The 21,484-nt window shown below is 37.4% G+C and overlaps 1 protein-coding gene across 1 annotated transcript in view; it reads right to left on the reverse strand.

Annotated features, from left to right (window-relative positions):
- The window catches only part of BRIP1 (BRCA1 interacting protein C-terminal helicase 1), a 180,432-nt gene that overhangs the window by 46,213 nt on the left and 112,735 nt on the right, over nt 1–21,484 (reverse strand). The window contains exons 15-16 of the mRNA XM_023204671.2: nt 18,237–18,396; nt 16,798–16,919 (exon numbers count right to left, since the gene is read on the reverse strand). Of these exons, the coding sequence (XP_023060439.2) occupies nt 16,798–16,919; nt 18,237–18,396 (282 nt within the window). The remainder of the gene's footprint in view (nt 1–16,797; nt 16,920–18,236; nt 18,397–21,484) is intronic.

Consider the following 21,484-nt stretch of genomic DNA (forward strand, 5'->3'; position numbering starts at 1 on the left):
ACCACCACAGTCCAAAAGAGGAAGTATAACACTTTTGCTATCTAGATTTTTATTATTACATCCAAATTATATTTCAGGGCCAGGTGTGGTGGCTCACGTTTATAATCCTTGCACTTTGGGAGGATGAGGCACGAGGATCACTTGAGGCCAGGAGTTGAGGACCAGCTGGGGCAACATAGCAAGACCCTGTCTCTCACATGAAAAAATGCTCATCATCACTGGCCATCAGAGAAATGCAAATCAAAACCACAATGAGATACTATCTCACACCAGTTAGAATGGCGATCATTAAAAAGTCAGGAAACAACAGGTGCTGGAGAGGATGTGGAGAAATAGGAACACTTTTACACTGTTAGTGGGACTGTAAACTAGTTCAACCATTGTGGAACACAGTGTGGCGATTCCTCAACGCTCTAGAACTAGAAACACCATTTGACCCAGTCATCCCATTACTGGGTATATACCCAAAGGATTATAAATCATGCTGCTATGAAGACACATGCACACGTATGTTTATTGCGGCACTATTCACAATACCAAAGACTTGGAATCAACCCAAATGTCCATCAATGACAGACTGGATTAAGAAAATGTAGCACATATACACTATGGAATACTATGCAGCCATAAAAAAGGATGAGTTCGTGTCCTTTGTAGGGACATGGATGCAGCTGGAAACCATCATTCTCAGCAAACTATCACAAGAACAGAAAACCAAATACCGCGTGTTCTTACTCATAGGTGGGAATTGAACAATGAGATCACTTGGACACAGGAAGGGGAATATCACACACCGGGGCCTGTTGTGGGCTGGAGGGAGGGATAGCATTAGGAGATATACCTAATGTAAATGATGAGTTAATGGGTGCAGCAGACCAACATGGCACATGTATACATATGTAACAAACCTGCACATTGTGCACATGTACCCTAGAACATAAAGTATTAAAAACAAAAAAAAGACCCTGTCTCTACAAAACAAAAATTAGCTGGGCACGGTGGTGGGAATCTGTAGCCCCAACTACTTAGGAGGCTAAGGCAGGGGGATCATTTGAGCCTAGGAGTTTGAGGCTGCAGTGAGCCATGATCACGCCACTGCATTTCATCATGGGTAACAGAGACTTTGTCTCTACATATATATATAATCTTTCAAACATAAGCAAAGGTTTGCTTTTTTTTTTTTTTTTTTTGAGACAGAGTCTTGCTGTGTTGCTCAGGCTGGAGTATAGTGGCATGATCTTGGTCAGTGCAACCTCTGCCCCCTCAGTTCAAGCAATTCTTGTGTCTCAGCCTCCCTAGTAGCTGGGATTACAGGTGTGTGCTATGACACCCGGCTAATTTTTGTGTTTTTAGTAGACACAGGGTTTCGCCATGTTGGTCAGGCTGGTCTCGAACTCCTGACCTCAAGTGATCCGCCCGCCTCAGCCACTGAAAGTGCTGGGATTACAGGCGTGAGCCACCACGCCTGGCCACAAAGGTTTGATTTTTAAAATATATGATCACTTTTTACCTTTGAAATATTATTGCCAAGAATATTTGATTCAGAGCTTTTCAAATGTGAATGTGAGTTTTGGAATAAGACATATGGAATCATAGCACTTTGATAACTCATGTTTTATCTTAGAAAGTAATGCAGACTTCTGATTTCAGTAAGTTGGAAAAGAAAAAAAAAAAAAAAAAAAACCCAGACATTTCTTTTTCCCTTGCCTATCAGAGAAACTGCCTTCAAATTAAAAGATAAATAGGAAAGAGAAACACAGTCTCCAACTTCAATAAAGCTAAGAGCCATCTGATTCCAAGCCCCAGTATATGAACATAAAAGGTAGATGGACAAATGTTAAATGACTAAGCAGAAAAGAGAAAGTTCAAACCAACGTACCCACAGAGCTACTGCTAGGACATATGCCAGTCTGACCTGCAGCAGTTTAGAAAGTCTCAGGAAATGGAGGTATAAGGAAAACTGTTGGGAGGATGTGTACCACAAAGATGAATGAAACAGTAAGCAAGAAACAAGAGGAAGATCTGAGACCCAGGAAACTGGCAATCCATCACAGTAGATCGACAAATCAAATTCCTAGGATGATAGCAGTTATTGGATGATAGCAGGATATTGGCAGTTATCTGGGCTTGATAAGCAACTTAGTCCTGACTGAAGTAGAAGATCAGGAGGCTCCAGAAGTGATGTCTCCAGGGGAAAAAAGGAACTGGCCTGTTATCTGACAGGTCTGATAGAAAAACTGTATTGAGAGGCATGGCATACAACTATTGGAAGGTGACAAATTTATTTAGATAAAGATCTTTTAAAACAGAAAAAGGGAGTGGAAGAGAGGAGGGTTCTATCAACTCTAAAGTTCAAAACAGAAAGGAAGCCAGGCGCCTGTAACCCCAACACTTTGGGAGGCCAAGGTGGGCGGATCATCTGAGGTCAGGAGTTTGAGACCAGCCTGATCAACATGGAGAAACCCCATCTCTACTAAAAATACAAATTAGCTGGGCATAGTGGTGCATGCCTGTAATCCCAGCTACTTGGGAGACTGAGACAGGAGAATCACTTGAACCCGGGAGGTGGAGGTTGTGGTGGGCCAAGATCGTGCCATTGCACTCCAGCCTGGACAACAAGATTATTGCTTGCGGTCCGTCTCAAAAACAAAAACAGGAAGGAAGGAAAGGAAGGAAGGTAGGAAAAGAGAGAGAGAGAGAGAAGGAAAGGAAGGAAGGAAGGAAGGAAGGAAGGAAGGAAGGAAGGAAGGAAGGAAGGAAGGAAGGAAGGAAGGAAAGAGAAAGAGAGAAAGAGAAGAAAGAGAAAGAAAGAAAGAGAGAAAGAGGAAGGAGGGAAGGAAATCATTTGATTACAGTGAACAGTATGTTCAGAATTCATGATAATGTACATCATAACTATAAATTTAATTTAAAATTGTAATATAACTATATTGGGAGGCTATAAGAAGGAAAAAGCAGAGTAAGTGAGGTAAAATCCTGTCTCGAATAGGAATTTAATAGTTCATGTCTAAAACTGATTAAATAAAGATAAAATATGGAGGTAAATACCAGATAAAATAGCTGAAGAAGTGAAAGTCACTGTCTGTCAGAAGCAGGGGCTAGGAGTGGGGTGGAGGCCAAAAGACTGTTATAAGGAAAAGCTATCTACTGTATTTAGTGTACATTAGATTCTTGGTAAGTGCTTTATTGGATGTTTTTCAACTTGATAAATCATAATTTAAAAACAAATGCAGATTATTAATTTTAATTCATTGCATACATTTGTATGCCTCACTATGTACAACAGTGGTGCTCAACCAAGAGCAATTTTGCCTACCAGAAGATAATGGCAATGTCTAGAGATATTTTGGGTTGTCACAACTGGTGGCAGGGTGACAGTGGGGGGTGTCTAGATCCCACTACTAGCATCTAGTGGGTAAATGCTAGAGATGCTGTTAAACATCCTGGAATGCAGAAGATACCCCTCAGAACAAAGAATTACCCAGTCCAAAATGTCAGTAGTGCCAAGTTTGAGAAACACAGTTTGAAAATAATGTCAGGCCACAAATCTGTTATACTTGATGCAGTAGGAAAATACACTAGAGTTATTTGTATAGCTTACTATAGTCACTGACGCACTGACTACAGTTAGAAAGTATAAACTGATCTCATTCTCAAGCTTTCAAGCCTTTAATCCTAGGGAAAAACAGGAAAGAGTGATGTTGTAAACATGGAACAGCAGTATCTACTACAGCTTATGTTATCTGAGACCTTAAAGCTTTACAGTTAGAAAAAAAGTGTCACCTGAAGCCCATCTACATGTCTACACTCTGTAGGCATTGGGAGAATTTGACTGAATAAACAGATTAAAATTCACAACTAAAATTCTCCTCTAAAGAAAAAAATTAGTTATTTTCAGAGAAGCTAAAAAACAATCCCACCACTGCCCTTAAGGTAGAGCTGCTGATTATGCTTCGTGCCAACATAAGTAGGTAAGTGTCAATCAACCTTACAAGTCCTCAGGATGATAATTTCACTTTTAAATCCTCCAACCTAGTTTGAGAGCAAAATTAATATGTAAGGGTCAAAGTTCCTGGTCTCACCAAAAATAAGATGAACACAAGAAAATAACTTCAGAATTGTTCAAAAATCAAAACCAAAAGTTTTTATTTATTAATTATCCAGAGAAATTTCCAGCAACATTTTCAGGCATGGGTTTTTTTTTTTTTTTTTTTTTTTTTTTGCTAAGGAAATACAACAACATGAGTATTAGGAGAAAAAAGTTATCAACCGAACTTGCTTAAAATTTTGTGATTTTACATATTTCTATCCTTGATCCCAAAAATATCTTTTAAAAATATGGAGAATTTTAAAAATTAACCTCAGCAATTCATCCATTTGTTTTGTGTTTTTTTGTTTGTTCATTTGTTTTTCAGAAGGCACGGAAACAGAGGGGTTTCATTAAGTCATTTTTCACAGGCCAAAGTAAATATACAATTTGTTAACCTAGACAGCTTACTTAGATTTAAACTAGGTTTTAATTTTGGAATTTCAAGATATACTTAGAAACTGCTTTTAAAATACTTTTGGCCAAACTATCTTTAAAAAAAAAAAAATGCTGGGAGAAAAAAAGTACTCTGAGGAGGCAAAAAAGGTTTAAGTAATTGAGGATATACTCACTCTAGACTTTTAGAGGTGACAAGGTTTTTTCTTCTATATGTGTGATGGAACATAAGTATGTCCAAAAATTCCAAGAGCAAGTTGCTGAACTCCTAAATGTTAAAGAGTTAAGTATTACAGCACACTTTAAGTTTATATTCACATCCATTTCCCCTGGGTAACCATGTATTATTATCGGAGCTATATCCAGGTGGGTCTCTGTATCAGATGCTACACTATAACCAGAACTCCACTCCACTCTGACCTCAGGCTGTGTTCCTGGATCTGGTTTCCCATAAGTTAGAACGTCCCAAATCCTGAAAATGGCATACAGAGTCCTAAGTGATTTGGCTCCTAAATACCTCTCCCAGCCTCTGTTCACATGCCATTCTCCCAACTCACCATTTCAGCTTCTTTCAGTTCTTGGAAACCTCTATCCTCTTTCCACCTTAGAACCTTAGCACATGCTGTTCTCTCTGTTGAGAATACTCTCATCCATTCTGTACACATTCATAACTCCTAGTTTTCTTTCCAGTGTCAGGTTAAATATCACTTCCTCAGGAAGCCTTTCTTGATCCCCAAAGACCTGCTATAACATTCTCAGGGTTCCTGTGACTTTTTCTTATAGCCTTCATCACAACTGTGATTGTTTCTTCATTACGTTAATGTCAATATTCCTTACTAGACTATAAGCAACATGAGACGGGGGACTATAAACTGTGTTGTGTATCACTGTGTCCCCTGAGTCTATTATAATAGTTGGTGCTCTAGCCAGATACTTAAAAAAAAAAAAAAAAAAAAAGGTTGCTTTATATTCTGAATAGTTGCTTTTTTTCCTTTCTTTTTCTTTTTTTTTTTTTTTTCTTTTTGAGACAGAGTCTCTCTCTGTCACCCAGGCTGGAGTGCAGTGGAGTGATCTTGGCTCACTGCAACCTCCACCTCCCAAGTTCAAGCAATTCTAGCGCCTAGTGTCTCAGCCTCCCAAGTAGCTGGGATTGTGCCATCACACCCAGCTAATGTGTGTATTTTTAGTAGAGAGAGAGTTTCATCATGTTGGCCAGGTTGTTCTCCAACTCCTGACCTCAAGTGATCTGCCCACCACAGCCTCCCAGTGATGCGATTACAGGTATGTGTGTGAGCCACTGCGCCCAGCCTGTTCTGAATAGTTTTATAATCTGAATAGTTTTATTGTAATCTAACCTCTGATGAGGCCATTCCACTTTATCAAATGTTTGTATATTTGAATCTCGCTGTAGAGAAGATTCAAATCTTATTTCTCTGGCTCCTCCATCCCTTTTAGGCAAGTTAGTCAAAGTAAATTGATACCTGCAAGGGAAGCGAAATGTGTTGGTCAACTTCAGCTTTCCTAAGCATCTGAGCACCTGGTTTCTATTCCACCAAAGCATCTTGTTATATGTTCCTGTTCTTTCATAAATTATTGACATTGCTAGTGTAGAGATAGCATCTTGTTCATTTTTACACCTACTGCATTTTGTACAAATTAAGCTCTTAAAAAAGTTTGTAAAATGAATGAATAAATGCATGAAAAAAATTCAATATCATTAACTTTTTTTTTTTTTTTGAGACAGTGTCTCGCTCTGTTGCCCAAACTGGAGTGCAGTGGCGCAATTTCGGCTCACTGCAACCTTCGCCCCATAGGTTCAAGTAATTCTCCTACCTCAGCCTGTGGAGTAGCTGGATTACAGATGCATGCCACCACATTGGGGCTAATTTTTTATGTTTTTAGTAGAGACGGGGTTTCACCATGTTCAAGGCCAGGCTGGTCTTGAACTCCTGACCTCAAATGATCTGTCCACCTTGGGCTCCCAAAGTGCTGGGATAACAGGCATGAGCCACTGCATATGGTGGTCATTAACACAATTTTGATAGAAAAGTAATTCAAAAGGGATATATAAATATACTCAAAGGAACAGATGAATCTACTCAAAACGTTTCTGAAATCAAGTTCCTCTTGACATATTACAGTACTTTACATTCCCTCCCTCATTCATTTTCTCGTGAATATACACAATGCTGTCAAAGCAAAAGGAATAATAATGGAACAATATCCTTCTCCTTAAAAAGAAATCTGTTGGATTTAATACTTCTAACATAGCCAGGTGCAACTGGTGCGAGTCTGTAATCCCAGCTGCTCGGGAGCTGAGGCAGGAGGATCACTTGAGCCCAGGACCTGCCTGGGCAACATAATGAGACTCTATCTCAAAAAATTTTTTTAAAATTCCGATACTACCATCATCTGATAATATTTTGACAGTTGAAAGCACTTGTTTAACATGGCTTAATGTGCACTCTACTTTATTAATGCTGTTATTCTTTGGGGAAAGCACCCTGTCTTTTTCTGTGGTTTATAAAATGCCAACAATGCATGGAAGCTATCAATTTATTTAAGTGTCTGCTTGTTATAAAGTCAATAACTAATATAACTAAAATAGATGACTGAATTTTTCAGTCATAAATGTAATTTTTAAAAATTGATTAAAATAATATATACCTGGGCCGGGCACAGTGGCTCACGCCTGTAATCCCAGCACTTTGGGAGGCCAAGGTGGGCAGATCACGAGGTCAGGAGATTGAGATCATCTTGGCTAACACGGTGAAACCCTGTCTCTACTAAAAAATACAAAAAAATTAGCTGGGCGTAGTGGCAGATGCCTGTAGTCCCAGCTACTCAGGAGGCTGAGGCAGGAGAATTGCTTGAACTCAGGAGGCGGAGCTTGCAGTGAGCCGACACTGTGTCACTGCACACCAGCCTGGGCAACAGAGCAAGACTCCATCTCAAAATAATAATAATAATAATAATATATACCCAAATAGTTTGGTACATTCAGAGCTAAGAGAACTTTCCTAAACAAAAAAAGGAACTCATAATGGTTATTGTATGTTAATAGTAAGATAGACATTCATATCACTATGTGAATTTTAAATAGTTTCCAAATAAAATCTAGTTTGGTAACTCAACATACTATGTTACCAAAAAAACCCACAAATATAAAATTTATTAGCATGATAAATTATTTTAATCATTGTAAGGGCACTTCTGACAATGAAAATTACCATCAAATTTTATTAAACCAATTATAAAAATCTAACATACCACTTCAACATTTTAAAAATATAAACATTTTTAGCCACATGCCATGGTTTTATAAATTTTTCTTCAGAGAAGTAAAGGAACAATACCTACGAAGGAGAACTTTTCTATATACTATTATAATAAACTATGCTAGCCAATACAAATAAAATGCAATTTTAAAACCTAAATATATTTGTACCTTATCATGTCTCACAAACTACGTCCATGTCACCAATTGGAGAGGTGGATGCCTCAGTTATAAAGTTGAATACTCCCATGGTTGTTAGATCATAGTAATTGGCCAGAGGATTTGCTTTAGATATCCATTAAAAAGGCAGCCTTGTTATACTGTGACTTAATTACATGAAAAAGAAAACAACTTTTATTTCAGTTATACTTTTCCATTGACATCTAGTCATATAAAAGCCTTGGTTCATTCTCATGCCCCTCAAATGCTTTGGTTTAGTCCACAGAAAGTTTTCTTTTTAACTATTATACGATTAAGTGTATCCTTATGAATGATCAGAAGCATCTGGGAAAGGTGGAAGTGAAAAAAAATCCTCACTGGGAAAGTTAGCTTAATGCTTACCTTCAGAGTAGCCCATTATCAACATTTCATAGTGGGTTTCTTTATTTTCAGGTCCCTCAGGTATGTGCAATAAATTATGACTTGAACTAAACAAGTCACACTTGGCTCCAAAATGAAATTTTCCTACCTCTACTTTCTAGTCCCTAAGGTGGGAAGAGGAAATCCTGGTCACAGCCAAAGGAGTCATATTTTTGGCTCTAACATACATTTTCCTTCTTCTCAAAAAGCCAAACCCTGCTATTGAGACTGCAAAGTCTTATGTTAGTATTTTAAACTGTATTTTAACTTTTACTTCCATAATCTTTCTCAAATTTAAGAAAAAATTTTAGTATCATAAAAGTAATGTCACTGCCTTCTTTTTCCCACTCAAATCACTTTTCTGACTCAATGATCTTAACCTTTTTAAATGTGAATTAAATGAAATAGACAAAATAATGTAGAAATAGGCTGTTTCATTTCTATAAGGTAGAATATTTAAATTTGTATTTAATAAATAACTTTTACTTATTTCATGATAGACTGTTAATGTAAAAGAAAACTATAAAGTTCTAATTTAAGGTCCTATAACTTGAAGCATAGTTTTAGTTTTGGAAGAGCCATCTATGGAGATCATTTAGATCATCATCTCTTTTTATAGGGAATAGGAGTATGGCAGACACACCCTAAGGTGATACGCAGAGAGTCACATCTTTGTAATCCTCTCCCCTTAAGTGAGGGCAGAACCAGTGATTTGCATCTAGCCGACAGAATATGGAAAGGGTTCTGGGATAGTCAGTCTTAATTAGGTTATATTATGTAGCAAAAATGATGGGAAGTTATTCCCATGATTTTTTAATTTTATTTTTTTCTCCATAATTTTATTAAGTTGTATAAGACTCTGTCTTGGCTGACTGGAGCTAGACAGCTTCCTATCGGCCTCTGGAGGTAAACTGTCTTGATACGTGGGGGCCTGTGAAAAGGTCACATGGCAAGGAACTGTGAATAGCTTCTTGAAGCCAAGAGTGCCCCTTAGGGCTAGGCACAGTGCCTAACACTTGTAATCCCAGCACTTTGGGATGCTGAGGCGGGTGGATCGCTTGAGCTCAGGAGTTTGAAACCAGCCTGGGCAACATGGCAAGATCCTGTCTCTAAAACAAACAAACAAACGTTTAAAAATTAGCCAGGTGTGGTGGCGTGTGCCTGTAGTGCCAGCTACCCAAGAGGCTGAGGTGGGAGGATCACCTGAGCCTGGGAGGCCAAGGCTGCAGTGAGCCATGATTGCACCACTGCACTTCAGCCTGGGCAATGGAGTGAGACCCTGTTTTCAAAAAAATTTTTAAAAGACTGCCTCTTGGATGGATTAGGAAGAACCTCAGTCCTACAACCACAGAAGGACCCCAAGTGCCAGATAGAACACAGCCTGGCCAGCACACTGATTGCAGCAGTTTTGTGGAACCCTGACCCAGCTAAGCCATGCCCACACTTGTGACCAATGGAAACTAAGATAATAAATGTGTGTTAAGTCACTATGTGACAATTTGTTGCACAGCAATAAAAAACTAATACAGGCTGGGCATGATGGCTCCCACCTATAATCCCAGCACTTTGGGAGGCTGAGGTGTGAGCATCCCTTAAGGCTAGAAGTTCACGGCCAGCTTGCACAACATAGCAAGACCTCACCTCTCCAAAAAAAAAAAAAATTAGCCAGGTGTTGTGGCACATGCCTATAGTCCTAGCTACTCAGGAGACTGAAGCAGGAGGATCAATTGAGCCCATGAGCTCAAGGCTGCAGTGAGCTGTGATTACACCACTGTACTCCAGCCTGGACAACAGAACAAGACCTTGTCTATGAAATAAAATAAAAATATTTAAATAAATAAATACCAAAAGAGGGATAGCCAATATAGACAATAAAAGATACTCCCTCCACTATGTTCTACTATGTATTAGATAAAGTGTAAGATGCTGTTGAGGATTGAGAACTCCTTTCTACATATCCTCTAATGATTTACTACTATAACTACCCTGTGTTGCCTCCTTATGAGTCATATCACTGTTTACTACCATCCTGTTCATTATCATCTAATGATTACTATCATTTCCATCCTTAAAGTCTCCAGGAATGGAGGGTGGTTGCTGTTGTTTTTAAAAACAAATAACAAAGTCAAATACAATTTTAATAACTTCTATTAAAACCCCATTCAATCATTAACTAAAACATGTATTCAACACTATGTTCTTCGGTAATATCTTAGTTGTAGAGACACAAAGATGCTTAATAAATTATCCCTATCCTCAAGGTACACCATGTAACAGATTATAAAACATATTTATAAACACTAAATATGTGCTTTAGGAAATAATAAAGGACACTGGTAAAGGTAATTATGCAGGTGAATACTACAATATGCTTTTGAATTGCAACTCCTGTTTTCCCTATATTATTTAAAAGGCAAATGCATAAAACAATAATTAAAAATTAAATTAACAGCCACACAATGTATAAAGACGGAATCTGTGACAATAACAATGTAAGAAGGGAGGAATAGAGACTCATATGATAGTTACAATTCCCAAGGTAAATACTAAAAACTAAAAAATACATCTAAAAGAAGGGAATCAAAATAGTATACTGCGAATCAACTAAATACAAAAAAGGAAATGATGGACTGAGGAACAAAAAGCACATGACACAAGAAAACAAATAGCTAGATAGCAGAAGTAAGTCCTTTCCTATCAGTAATTACTTTAAATGTAAATAGTTTAAACTCTCCAATGGAAAAGCAGAGATTGGCCAAATGGATTTTTAAGAACCTGATCCAACTATATGCTGTCAACAAAAGATTCACTTTAGATATAAGGAAGTTGGTCCTCACCATATATCACATAGAACAATTTACTCAAGAGGAATCAAATATCTAAATTAAAGAGTTATAACTATAAAACTCTTCAAGGAAAACATCAGGGGCAAATATGCATGATGTTGGATTTGCCAGTGTTTTCCTAAATATGACACCAAAGCACAGGCAACAAACAAAAAAAACAGATAAACTGGACTGCATTAGAATTTTAAACTTAACTTTTATATTCCATAGAGGCATACAAATATTTTCAAATACTTGTTTAACCATTTATAAAAATTTTAAGAAATCACTCATAATGATGCTCTGACATATTTCAAGTATTTTAGGTATTGACTGCTACATTCTGGGCATTTCCAAATGATAAAAGGCCTTCTTAGTCATCATAAAAACTGCATGCTTATACTCTAAAAACTTATAACACACTGGTCTTATAAATGGATAACTAACAAATACCCTTTAGTTATGAAAAAATGCGATAGTTGAGGACTCCTTTTTGAAGTCATGATTCTAAGTCCTTTGTCATGTGTGGTAGAAATTATCCCTTTTCTCCCCTTCCTTGACTTTGAGATTATGCATGGACATGTTTTGGGCAACAGGAAGTTAGCAGATGTGATGTAAATAGGTATTTGACTTAATTGCTTACACAGTTAAACCTGCCCTCTTGTACTACTGCCATTGCAATGATAACATGTCTTGGCTAGTCTGTTGGTCCACAAAGAATGAAATACAGGTGGAACAGAGCTGACTCAGTTGACTTCAACACAGATCAGCCAACTAGGGCAGAGTAGCTGAGCCCAGCTAAAATGGAGAGCGCCGACCAACCAAGCCCAAGTCTAGATCATCTGCCACCCAATCACTCCATAGATGTATGACCTGTAATAAATGATTGCTGTTTTAAGTCACTAAGTTTTGGAGTTGTTACAGAAGAAGAACTGATCCAGACATATGGCAGTAAGAAATCTACTTCCCACATCTAGTACTGCTGGTAAATAATTTCACTTTTTCTATCCCTTGTCCCTGCAGCTTGAACTATTCTTGTGTCCACCCTACTTGCACCTTTTGGGAACCACTAGGGATAACCCTTTAGAACCACCATCTTACCCAGAACCCATTGATGCTTCTGTTATTTTGCTGTTTTATGCACATAAGCAGAACTATGACAAATAGGATCATGACTGAGGAATGTCAGAGTAGGCCACCAGGTGACCTTTTTTGTATGACAGACTGAGATATTGTCTAGGAAGAATTTATCCTGAGGAAAAAGCACTAAGAACCCCAGATTGGTTTAACAATGTTCAAAATCATAGCTGTTGATGCAAAGGTGAAGAAAAGAGAAATGGAATTTCCTTCCCTCACAAATGTACTTTTTTAATTTTAAGAATTTTTAGAAAATAATGAAGAATAACATAATAAATACCTGTATTCTCATTATATTTTCTTGCAGCTTATTTTCTTTTACTAAAAATTATGGAAAAAGTTCAAATGATTTTGATAACTACTCTGAATATCATTCCCTTCTCTTCTCATCATATGTAATCAGAATTATAATCTTGATTATCCTTTTAGGCCTTGTTACTTTGTATGTATAATATTTAGTACAACCTAATATTAGCCATAAAGTTTTTCTTCTTTTCCAGCTCTCAAGAACTCATATGCAGGGTCCAAGGAAGAGAGAGGACATAGGTGAAAATGGAAATAATTAGTTTTAGGGGAAAAAACTGTATTTTATTAACATATTGGAAGAAGGTGTGGTCTAAAGAAGGGAAAATAGTTCTTTCCAATTTAACAAAGCAGCCTTAGTGCAATAATGTAGGGCTAAAGTAAAATGATGAGACATTAAAAGGAGACAATACCAGTGCCAATAGCAGTGCCATCAGTAGCACTCTGCTTCAGTGGAATGCAGCACTAGTGCTGTTGATGGTGACAGTAGTTTTTCTTGGGTAGATGTCAACTGTTTCATCAGTAGCAGTAGTCAAGGCAGCATCAGCCATTTTAGAATAGGGGACCCAGCCTTGGGCATAGCCATTAGTGCTCTCAGCAGTAGCACTGGTTAACTGGAGAAAGGTACTGGAAACCACCAAAGTTACTGGAGGCTGAAAAAGTATTAGACTATGAATCATCAAGTGAGATACCCTCTGAGGACTTTCAGAAATTTTGAAGAGGTCCAGAGGTTACAGGAAGAGTAGGGGCTAACAAAAGAAATACTGCTTATTACTGTTAATGTTACCTAAAGACTGCTATGGACTAGAAAAATAGAAGTAAAATTATCTAATTCACAGTGCCTAGTAAAGTATTAACAATTAAAAAGATAACTATTCTAATGAAAGAACTCTTGCTTTGGTATGAGACTCTAACTGATTGTACCCTGGGAGGAGGGATATAGGTCATAATCAATAAGTCAGCTCAGTGGCCAAAAAATCTCAAGTTTTCTCAGATTGCTGGCACTTTCCAATGCCTGTAGGAAGTAAAAGAACATCCTCCTTGATGAATAATAACTTCAACTTAGGCTCAAATTATTATTATAGTTTTTCAAATATATTGTTTAGGAAACAATCAGTGATGATGAGATACAACTGTTTCTGGCCAAGATTGAGTAACTGGTTTGAGAATATTTCTTCCATTATAAGTAATCGCATAACCGGGCAAAACAGAGCAACTGTTTTCAGGTAGTAGACACCAAACAGCACAAGACAGTAATTCTGGAGCTAAGTGGAATTCATTAGGTGAACTCCATTATCCCAGTTCTCTGCTTGGGTATAATTTCCTGACCACAGCACAGAGCATTAAAGTACAAGCAGAGTGCAGTGGTCCTGTTGAGCTGAGGTGGAAGAGATCAGAATATGGAGTGACTAAATCACAAAATCTGCAAGGCAGGACACTGGAGAGAAGGGAGCCAGATGGACAAAAGACCCCAGGATTCCCCAGAGAAACCCATGAGTCTGTGGTTAAAAGACATAAAACACAAATTGCTGGTTTCCTCTTCCAGAGTTTCTGATTCGGCAGGTCTGGATGAGCCTGAAAGTCTTTATTTCTATTAAGTTCCCAGGTGATTCCAATGCACCTGACCCAGGACCAGACTCTGAAAATAACTCTCGTTGACCAAAAGACAGTGTAAGTTGAAAATAAAATAAAATCTACATCTACTAAACTTTTCTCATTCATTCAGATTCACCAAAGACTTAAAAATGTCTAAGGATACAGGAAAATGTATACAGACATCCCTGAGAGACATTGCAAGTTTGGTTCCAGACCACCCCAATGAGAATATCATAACAAAGTAAGTCACATGAATTTTTTGGTTTCCCAACACATATAAAAGTTATGTTTACACTATACTGCAGTCTATTAAGTGGGCAACAGCAGTATGTCTCAAAAGCCAATGCATATACCTTAACTTGAAAATATTTTATTGCTAAAAAAGGCTAATGATCATCTGAGCCTTCAGTGAGTCACTCTTTTTGCTGGCAAAGGGTCTTGCCTCAATGATGGCTGCTGACTGATCAGGGTGGTGGTTGCTAAGGTTGGAGTGTCTGTGGCAATTTCGTAAAGTAAGACAACAATGAAATTTGCTCTATCATGTGACTCTTCCTTTCACAACAGATTTATCTGTAGCGTAAGATGCTCTTTGATAGCATTTTACCCATCATAAAACTTATTTCAAAATTGGAGTCATGCCTCTCATATTCTGCTGCTGCTTCATGAACTAAGTTTAGTTAATAGTCTAACTCCTTTGTTGTCATTTCAACAATGTTCATAGCATCTTTACTAAGAATAGTTCCTGTCTCAAAAAACCACTTTCTTTGCTCATCCATAAAATGCAACTCCTCATCTGTTTAAGTTTCCTCATGAGATTGCAGCAATTTAGTCATGTCTTTAGGCTCCACTTCTAATTTAGTTCTCTTATGATTCCCACCACAGCTACAGTTACTTCCTCCACTGAACTCTTAACTCCCTCAGAGTCATCCAATGAGGGATGGAATCAATGACTTCCAAACTCCTGCTGGTGTTGATATTCTCACCTCCTCCCATGAATCATGAATGTTCTTAATGGCATCTATAATGGTGAATCTTTTCCAGAAGGTTTTTAATAGACTTTGTCCAGATCCATCAGTGGAATCGCTATCTATAGCAGTTATAGCCTTGTGAAATGTGAGACTTGGAAGTAGAAATTACTCGTTTATTCATTGGCTACAGAATGGATGTTTTGTTAGCAAGCATGAAAACATTAATCTCCTTGTACATCTCCATAGAGTTCTTGAGTGACCATGTGTATGGTTAATGAGCAGTAATATTTTGAAAGGAATTGATTTTTCTGAGGAGTAGATCTCAATAATGGACTTAAAACGTTCAGTAAACTGTGCTGTAAACAGATATGCTGTCATGCAGACTTCGTTGTTCCATCTATAGAGCACAAGCAGAGTAGATTTAGTGTAATTCTTAAGGGCTCTAGGATTTTTAAAATGTTAAATGAGCATTGGCATCAACTTAAAGTCACCAGCTGCATTAGCCCATCACAAGAGAGTCAGCCTGTTCTCTGAAGCTTTGAGGCCAGGCATTGACTTCTCCTCTCTACCTATGAATGTCCTAAGTGGCATCTTCTTTCAATAGAAGGCTGATTCTTCTACACTGAAAATCTTTTGTTTTGCATAGCCACTTTCATCAATTATATCTTGGCCAGATCTTCTGGATAACTTGCTGTAGTTTCTCCATCAGCACCTGCTGCATTACCTTGCACTTTTAAGTTATGGAGATGGCTTCTTTCCTTAAACCTCATGAAACAACCTCTGCTAGCTTCATCTGCAGCCTCCTCACCTCTCTCAGCTTTCACAGAATTGAAGAGAGGTAGCGCCTTGCTCTGAATTAAGTTTTGGCTTAAGAGAATGTTATGGACAGTTTGATCTTCTTTCCAGACCACTAAACGTTTCTCTACATCAGTAACAAGGCTGTTTGCTTATTATTTCTACATTCACTAGAGTAACACTTTCAATTCCCTTGAAGAACTTTTCCCTCGCATTCACAGTATGGCTAATTGGTTGGTGCAAGAGGCCTAGCTTTTGTCTTGTCTCAGTTTTCAATATTCCTTGCTCACTAAGCTTAATCATGTCTCGTCTTTGATTTGAAGTAGGAAGCATGCAATACTTCCTTTCACTTGAACACTTATGGGCCACTGTAGGGTTATTAATTGGCCTAATTTCAGTGTTGTTGTCTCTCAGGGAATGGAGAGTCCCGAGGAGAGAGAAATGGGGGAAGGGTGGTCAGTGGAGCAGTTAGCATACATATGTCACTTATCAATTAAGTTCGCTCTCTTGTGTGGGTACAGTATGAGGCGCCCCAAACAATTACAATAGTAACATCAAAGATCACTTATCACAGATCACTCTAACAGATATAATAATAATGAAAAGGTTTGAAATATTGTAAGAATTAACCAAAATGTGACACAGAAACAAGTGACCACATGCTGTTGGAAAAATGGTGCCGACAGACTTGCACAATGCAGGGTTACCACAAACCTTCAATTTGTAAAAAAGCACTATAAAGCAAAGCTCAATAAAATGAGGGATCCCTGAAATTAACTTTATACAAAACCAATGACTCCTGTAATAATAAAACTTAAAGTTTTGATGGCCTACCTGTAGATCTTTCACATTTGGAAAAGGAATTCCTATTGTTATGACAGCACGGGCATTGTCATCTGAGAAATCCAGACCCTCACTCACTTTACCACGACAAACTGCTACCAGGAGAGCTCCATCTTAAACAACAGAAAAAAGCATATCCAAAATTATCAGAAATTGCTTATTCTTGTCATTTTGAAAATATCTGATTTATAATTATAGTAATCATAAAATAGTAATTATAGTAGTAAATTTAAAATAATCAAAATAAAACACTATTATGAGATATAGTTTTAACAGTTCAATGTCTTTAAGTAAATAAGGGAAACAAAATTACATTTATATGCAAAAGGGTAGCAAACCAATTACAAACTGTGCATCTTCCAGATAACTTATACAATAAAAACATGTCAGAATAGCAACTTGCATATGAACTGTGTGATTATAAACAGGTTTATTTCATAAAAATTGAAGTTGCATTATTACCTTTACCACCTGAAAGTAAAATTCTCAGAATAACTGAAATAATGTTAATTGATAATACATATCAAATGGAATCAATATATTTGAAAGTATTTAAAACAGACACAGAGAACACCATATATATATACCATAAAAAGATACTGACATGCTATATTACCTCTTTCTTGCATTGTTCATAAACTATTACTATCCCTTCACATCAAACTTTTTTATTTTATTTTATTTTATTTATTTATTTATTTTGTGAGACAGGGTCTCACTCTGTCAGCCAGGCTGGAGTGCAGTGGCACAATCACAGCTCACTGCAGCCTTGACCTCTTAGGCTCAGGTGATCCTCCCACCTCAACCTCCCAAGTAGTTAGACCTATAGGCACATGCACCACACCTTGCTAATATTTGTATTTTTTGTAGAGACAAGATGTTACCATGTTGCCCGGGCCAGTCTCAAACTCCTGGGCTCAAGTGATCTGCCCGTCTCAGCCTCCCAAAGTGCTAGGATTACAGGCAAGAGTCACCACGCCCGGCCTCACATCAAACTCTTCATGGATATGCTCTAACTTGGAATTAAGTTTTCAGTTATGTTTTGAAAATTCAAGTTAACCTTATGTAATAGAATATAAGCACCAAGGGTACTAATTGCATCAAAATATAGGTCTCATTTGGCTAGTAAGGAATATATTTATATATATCCTAACTGCCTTTTTGCACAAAATATTTCAGGTAGTGCACTGAAGACTGTGAGATGATGGCATCATTTTTCTTAAAGTTGAATCAGCATACCCAAGTGAAAATATTCATAGGAGAACAAGTACAATTAAAAGAATTTCTTTACCCAGTTTATTTTCTTTTCACTCAGGATTATAATTTTTCTCTTAAGTATAATTCATTTAAAAATATAAAATTATAATTGTACCTTCTTACTTTATAATAAAAAATATTTTTTCACCAACCATGAAATAATTTCCAGTTACCTTTCTCTCCTTTGTATTTGATTGCATCATAGTACACCTGCAGTAATTCATCAAAATTTGTTTTTTCTCCTCCCTGTGGTTCTACAATGACTGTCTTCACCAACTCCAGATTATGCCATAAACCAGTAGAGAGCCAACGTTCTTTTAATTTTTCTAGTAACTAAAGAGAGGAAAGAAAAAAATTATTCTTTGTGTGTCTAGCTAAACAAACTTTCCTCCATTTGTTTAACCCAATGTGACTACAATGTGACTAGAGCAAGTATATTAATCTCTCTGTGTCTTTTCTCATCTATAAAATGAAGAAAACAATATATCTCATAGAGTGTTTATGGGGTTAAATTTATTAACAGATTTAGAGAGATCTGAATGGTGTTGGCACATAGTTTGCTGCTGCTGTTACAATTACCACCAACATTGCTGCTGCTGCTGCTGCTGCTGCTGCTACTACTACTACTATTATCTTGGCAATTTCTACCACCACTACTGCCACTAATACTACTGCTACTATTACTACTACTATTATCTTGGCAATTTCTACCACCACTTCTGCCACTACTACTAGTGCTATTACTACTACTATTAACTTGGCAATTTCTACCACCACCACTACTACTACTACTACTGCTACTATTACTACTACTATTATCGTGGCAATTTCTACCACCACCACTACTACTACTACTACTGCTACTATTACTACTACTATTATCGTGGCAATTTCTACCACCACTACTGCCACTACTACTATTGCTACTATTACTACTATTATTATCTTGGCAATTTCTACCACCACCACTACTACTACCACTACTATCTTGGCAATTTCTTTTTTTTTTTTTTTTTTTATTATACTTTAAGTTCTAGGGTACATATGCATAACGTGCAGGTTTGTTACATATGTATACCTGTGCCATGTTGGTGTGCTGCACCCATCAACTCGTCAGCACCCATAAATTCATCATTTATATCAGGTATAACTTATCTTGGCAATTTCTTTTTTTTTCTTTTTTTTTGAGACGGAGTCTCACTCTGTCGCCCAGGCTGGAGTGCAGTGGCCAGATCTCAGCTCACTGCAAGCTCCGCCTCCCGGGTTTACGCCATTCTCCTGCCTCAGCCTCCCGAGTAGCTGGGACTACAGGCACCTGCCACCTCGCCCGGCTAGTTTTTTGTATTTTTTTAGTAGAGACGGGGTTTCACCGTATTAGCCAGGATGGTCTCGATCTCCTGACCTCGTGATCCGCCCGTCTCGGCCTCCCAAAGTGCTGGGATTACAGGCTTGAGCCACCGTGCCTGGCCTATCTTGGCAATTTCAAAAGCAAAAGCACAAAACAAAAAACCTCTGTCAAAGTTAACAAACTTTAAGTTCTCTCTTTAAACCTAAGGTGAAGTTTCTTAATATTCTTAAATAGTCTTCAAATGAAGATGATTTAAGATCATTTTACTATGTGTATAGGCAGATAAGCTCATTATCTGAATATTTGATCATCATTAATAACCCGAATTGAAAAAAGATATAAAGAAAGACTCAGCCAAGAAGTAGAAAATATATGGGCACAAATGGAACATTTACAGCCATGGGTTAGATTACGAAAGGACGTTCAACAAATTTTAAGCAATCCTTATCATATTGATCACATATTTAAAGAATTATGCCATGGTAGATTAAAAGTCAATAATATAAAGTCATGGTAGATTAAAAGTCAAGCCCAAAACAAAAATTCATCTTGATTGATTGATTGATTGATTGATTTTAGAGACAGGGTCTCTGTCACCCAGGCTGGAGTGCAGTGGCAAGATCATAGCTCAGTGCAGCCTCGAACTCCGAGGCTCAGGCAATCCCTCCACCTCAGCCTCCTGAGTAGCTTGGACTACACGTGCATGCCACTACACCCAGCTAATTTTTATATTTTTTGTAGAGACGAGATCCTGCTTTGATGAACAGGCTAGTCTCAAACTTCAGGTCTCAAGGGATCCTCCAGACTCAGCCTTCCAAAGTGCTGAAATTACAGGTGTGAACCAACACACGCGGCTGTAAAACTCATATTCTTAAAAACCATATGAGTTAAATAGAAAAACACAGTAGAATTCATGAAATCTTTAGTTATGAATAAGTAAACCACTCACAATTCGAAACATGTGGCATACAGCAATGGCAATACTTGGAAATACATTTATGGCTTTAAATATATTTATTTTTAAAATGTCAAAATAAAAGAATCAACTATTCTTTCTAAGAAGCTAGAAAATGAAACATAGCAAATGCAAAGAAAGAATAAAGCTGAATAAATGAAAAAGACAAAAGCTAATATTAGAGATTATTATTTAAATTGAACTGTTTTATCTGCTTGTTATATACTATGAGTTCTACACAATTTGGACGAGTTATTATAAGAAACCACTCAAAATTCTCTGGAAAACAGCAACTGATCAGTTTTAATAAGATAATTTAAGCCGGGCGCGGTGGCTCAAGCCTGTAATCCCAGCACTTTGGGAGGCTGAGATGGGTGGATCACAAGGTCAGGAGATCGAGACCATCCTGGCTAACACGGTGAAACCCCGTCTCTACTAAAAATACAAAAAACTAGCCGGGTGAGGTGGCGGGCGTCTGTAGTCCCAGCTACTCGGGAGGCTGAGGCAGGAGAATGGCGTAAACCCGGGAGGCGGAGCTTGCAGTGAGCCGAGATCCGGCCACTGCACTCCAGCCTGGGCGACAGAGCAAGACTCCATCTCAAAAAAAAAAAAAAAAAGATAATCTATTTCCTCAATTTTACCTTTATTTTTAGAAATAAACTTCTTAATAAGACTATAAAACAAAACATTAGTAAAATAGTTAATTGCTGCACAATATGCTTTAATTAAACAGGAAGAACTACTTTAATTCTATAAACACAGCTAAGAAGTTATTATATTAATTTTTATTCTACGGAAAAAGACACCAAGGGAGGAAAAGAGGAACAAAAAAGCTATAGTTAGACAGAAAACAATTATTGAAATCACAATAGTAAGTCTTTCCCTATCAGTCATTACTTTAAGTGTAAATGGATTAAATTTTCTAAGCAAAAGATATAAAGGGGCTGGATAGATAAAAATGCTGTCTGCAAGTGACTCACTTTAAATTTAAGGATACCTATAGGCTGAAAGTGAAGGGATAGAAAAAAATATTACTTATAAATGGTAACCAAAAGACAGCAGGGGTGGCAATTCTAGGATACTAAATAGATTCTAAGTAAAAAATTGTCACAAGAGAC

This window comes from Piliocolobus tephrosceles, chromosome 16 (assembly GCF_002776525.5).
Source record: "Piliocolobus tephrosceles isolate RC106 chromosome 16, ASM277652v3, whole genome shotgun sequence".
Classification (NCBI taxonomy): domain Eukaryota; kingdom Metazoa; phylum Chordata; class Mammalia; order Primates; family Cercopithecidae; genus Piliocolobus; species Piliocolobus tephrosceles.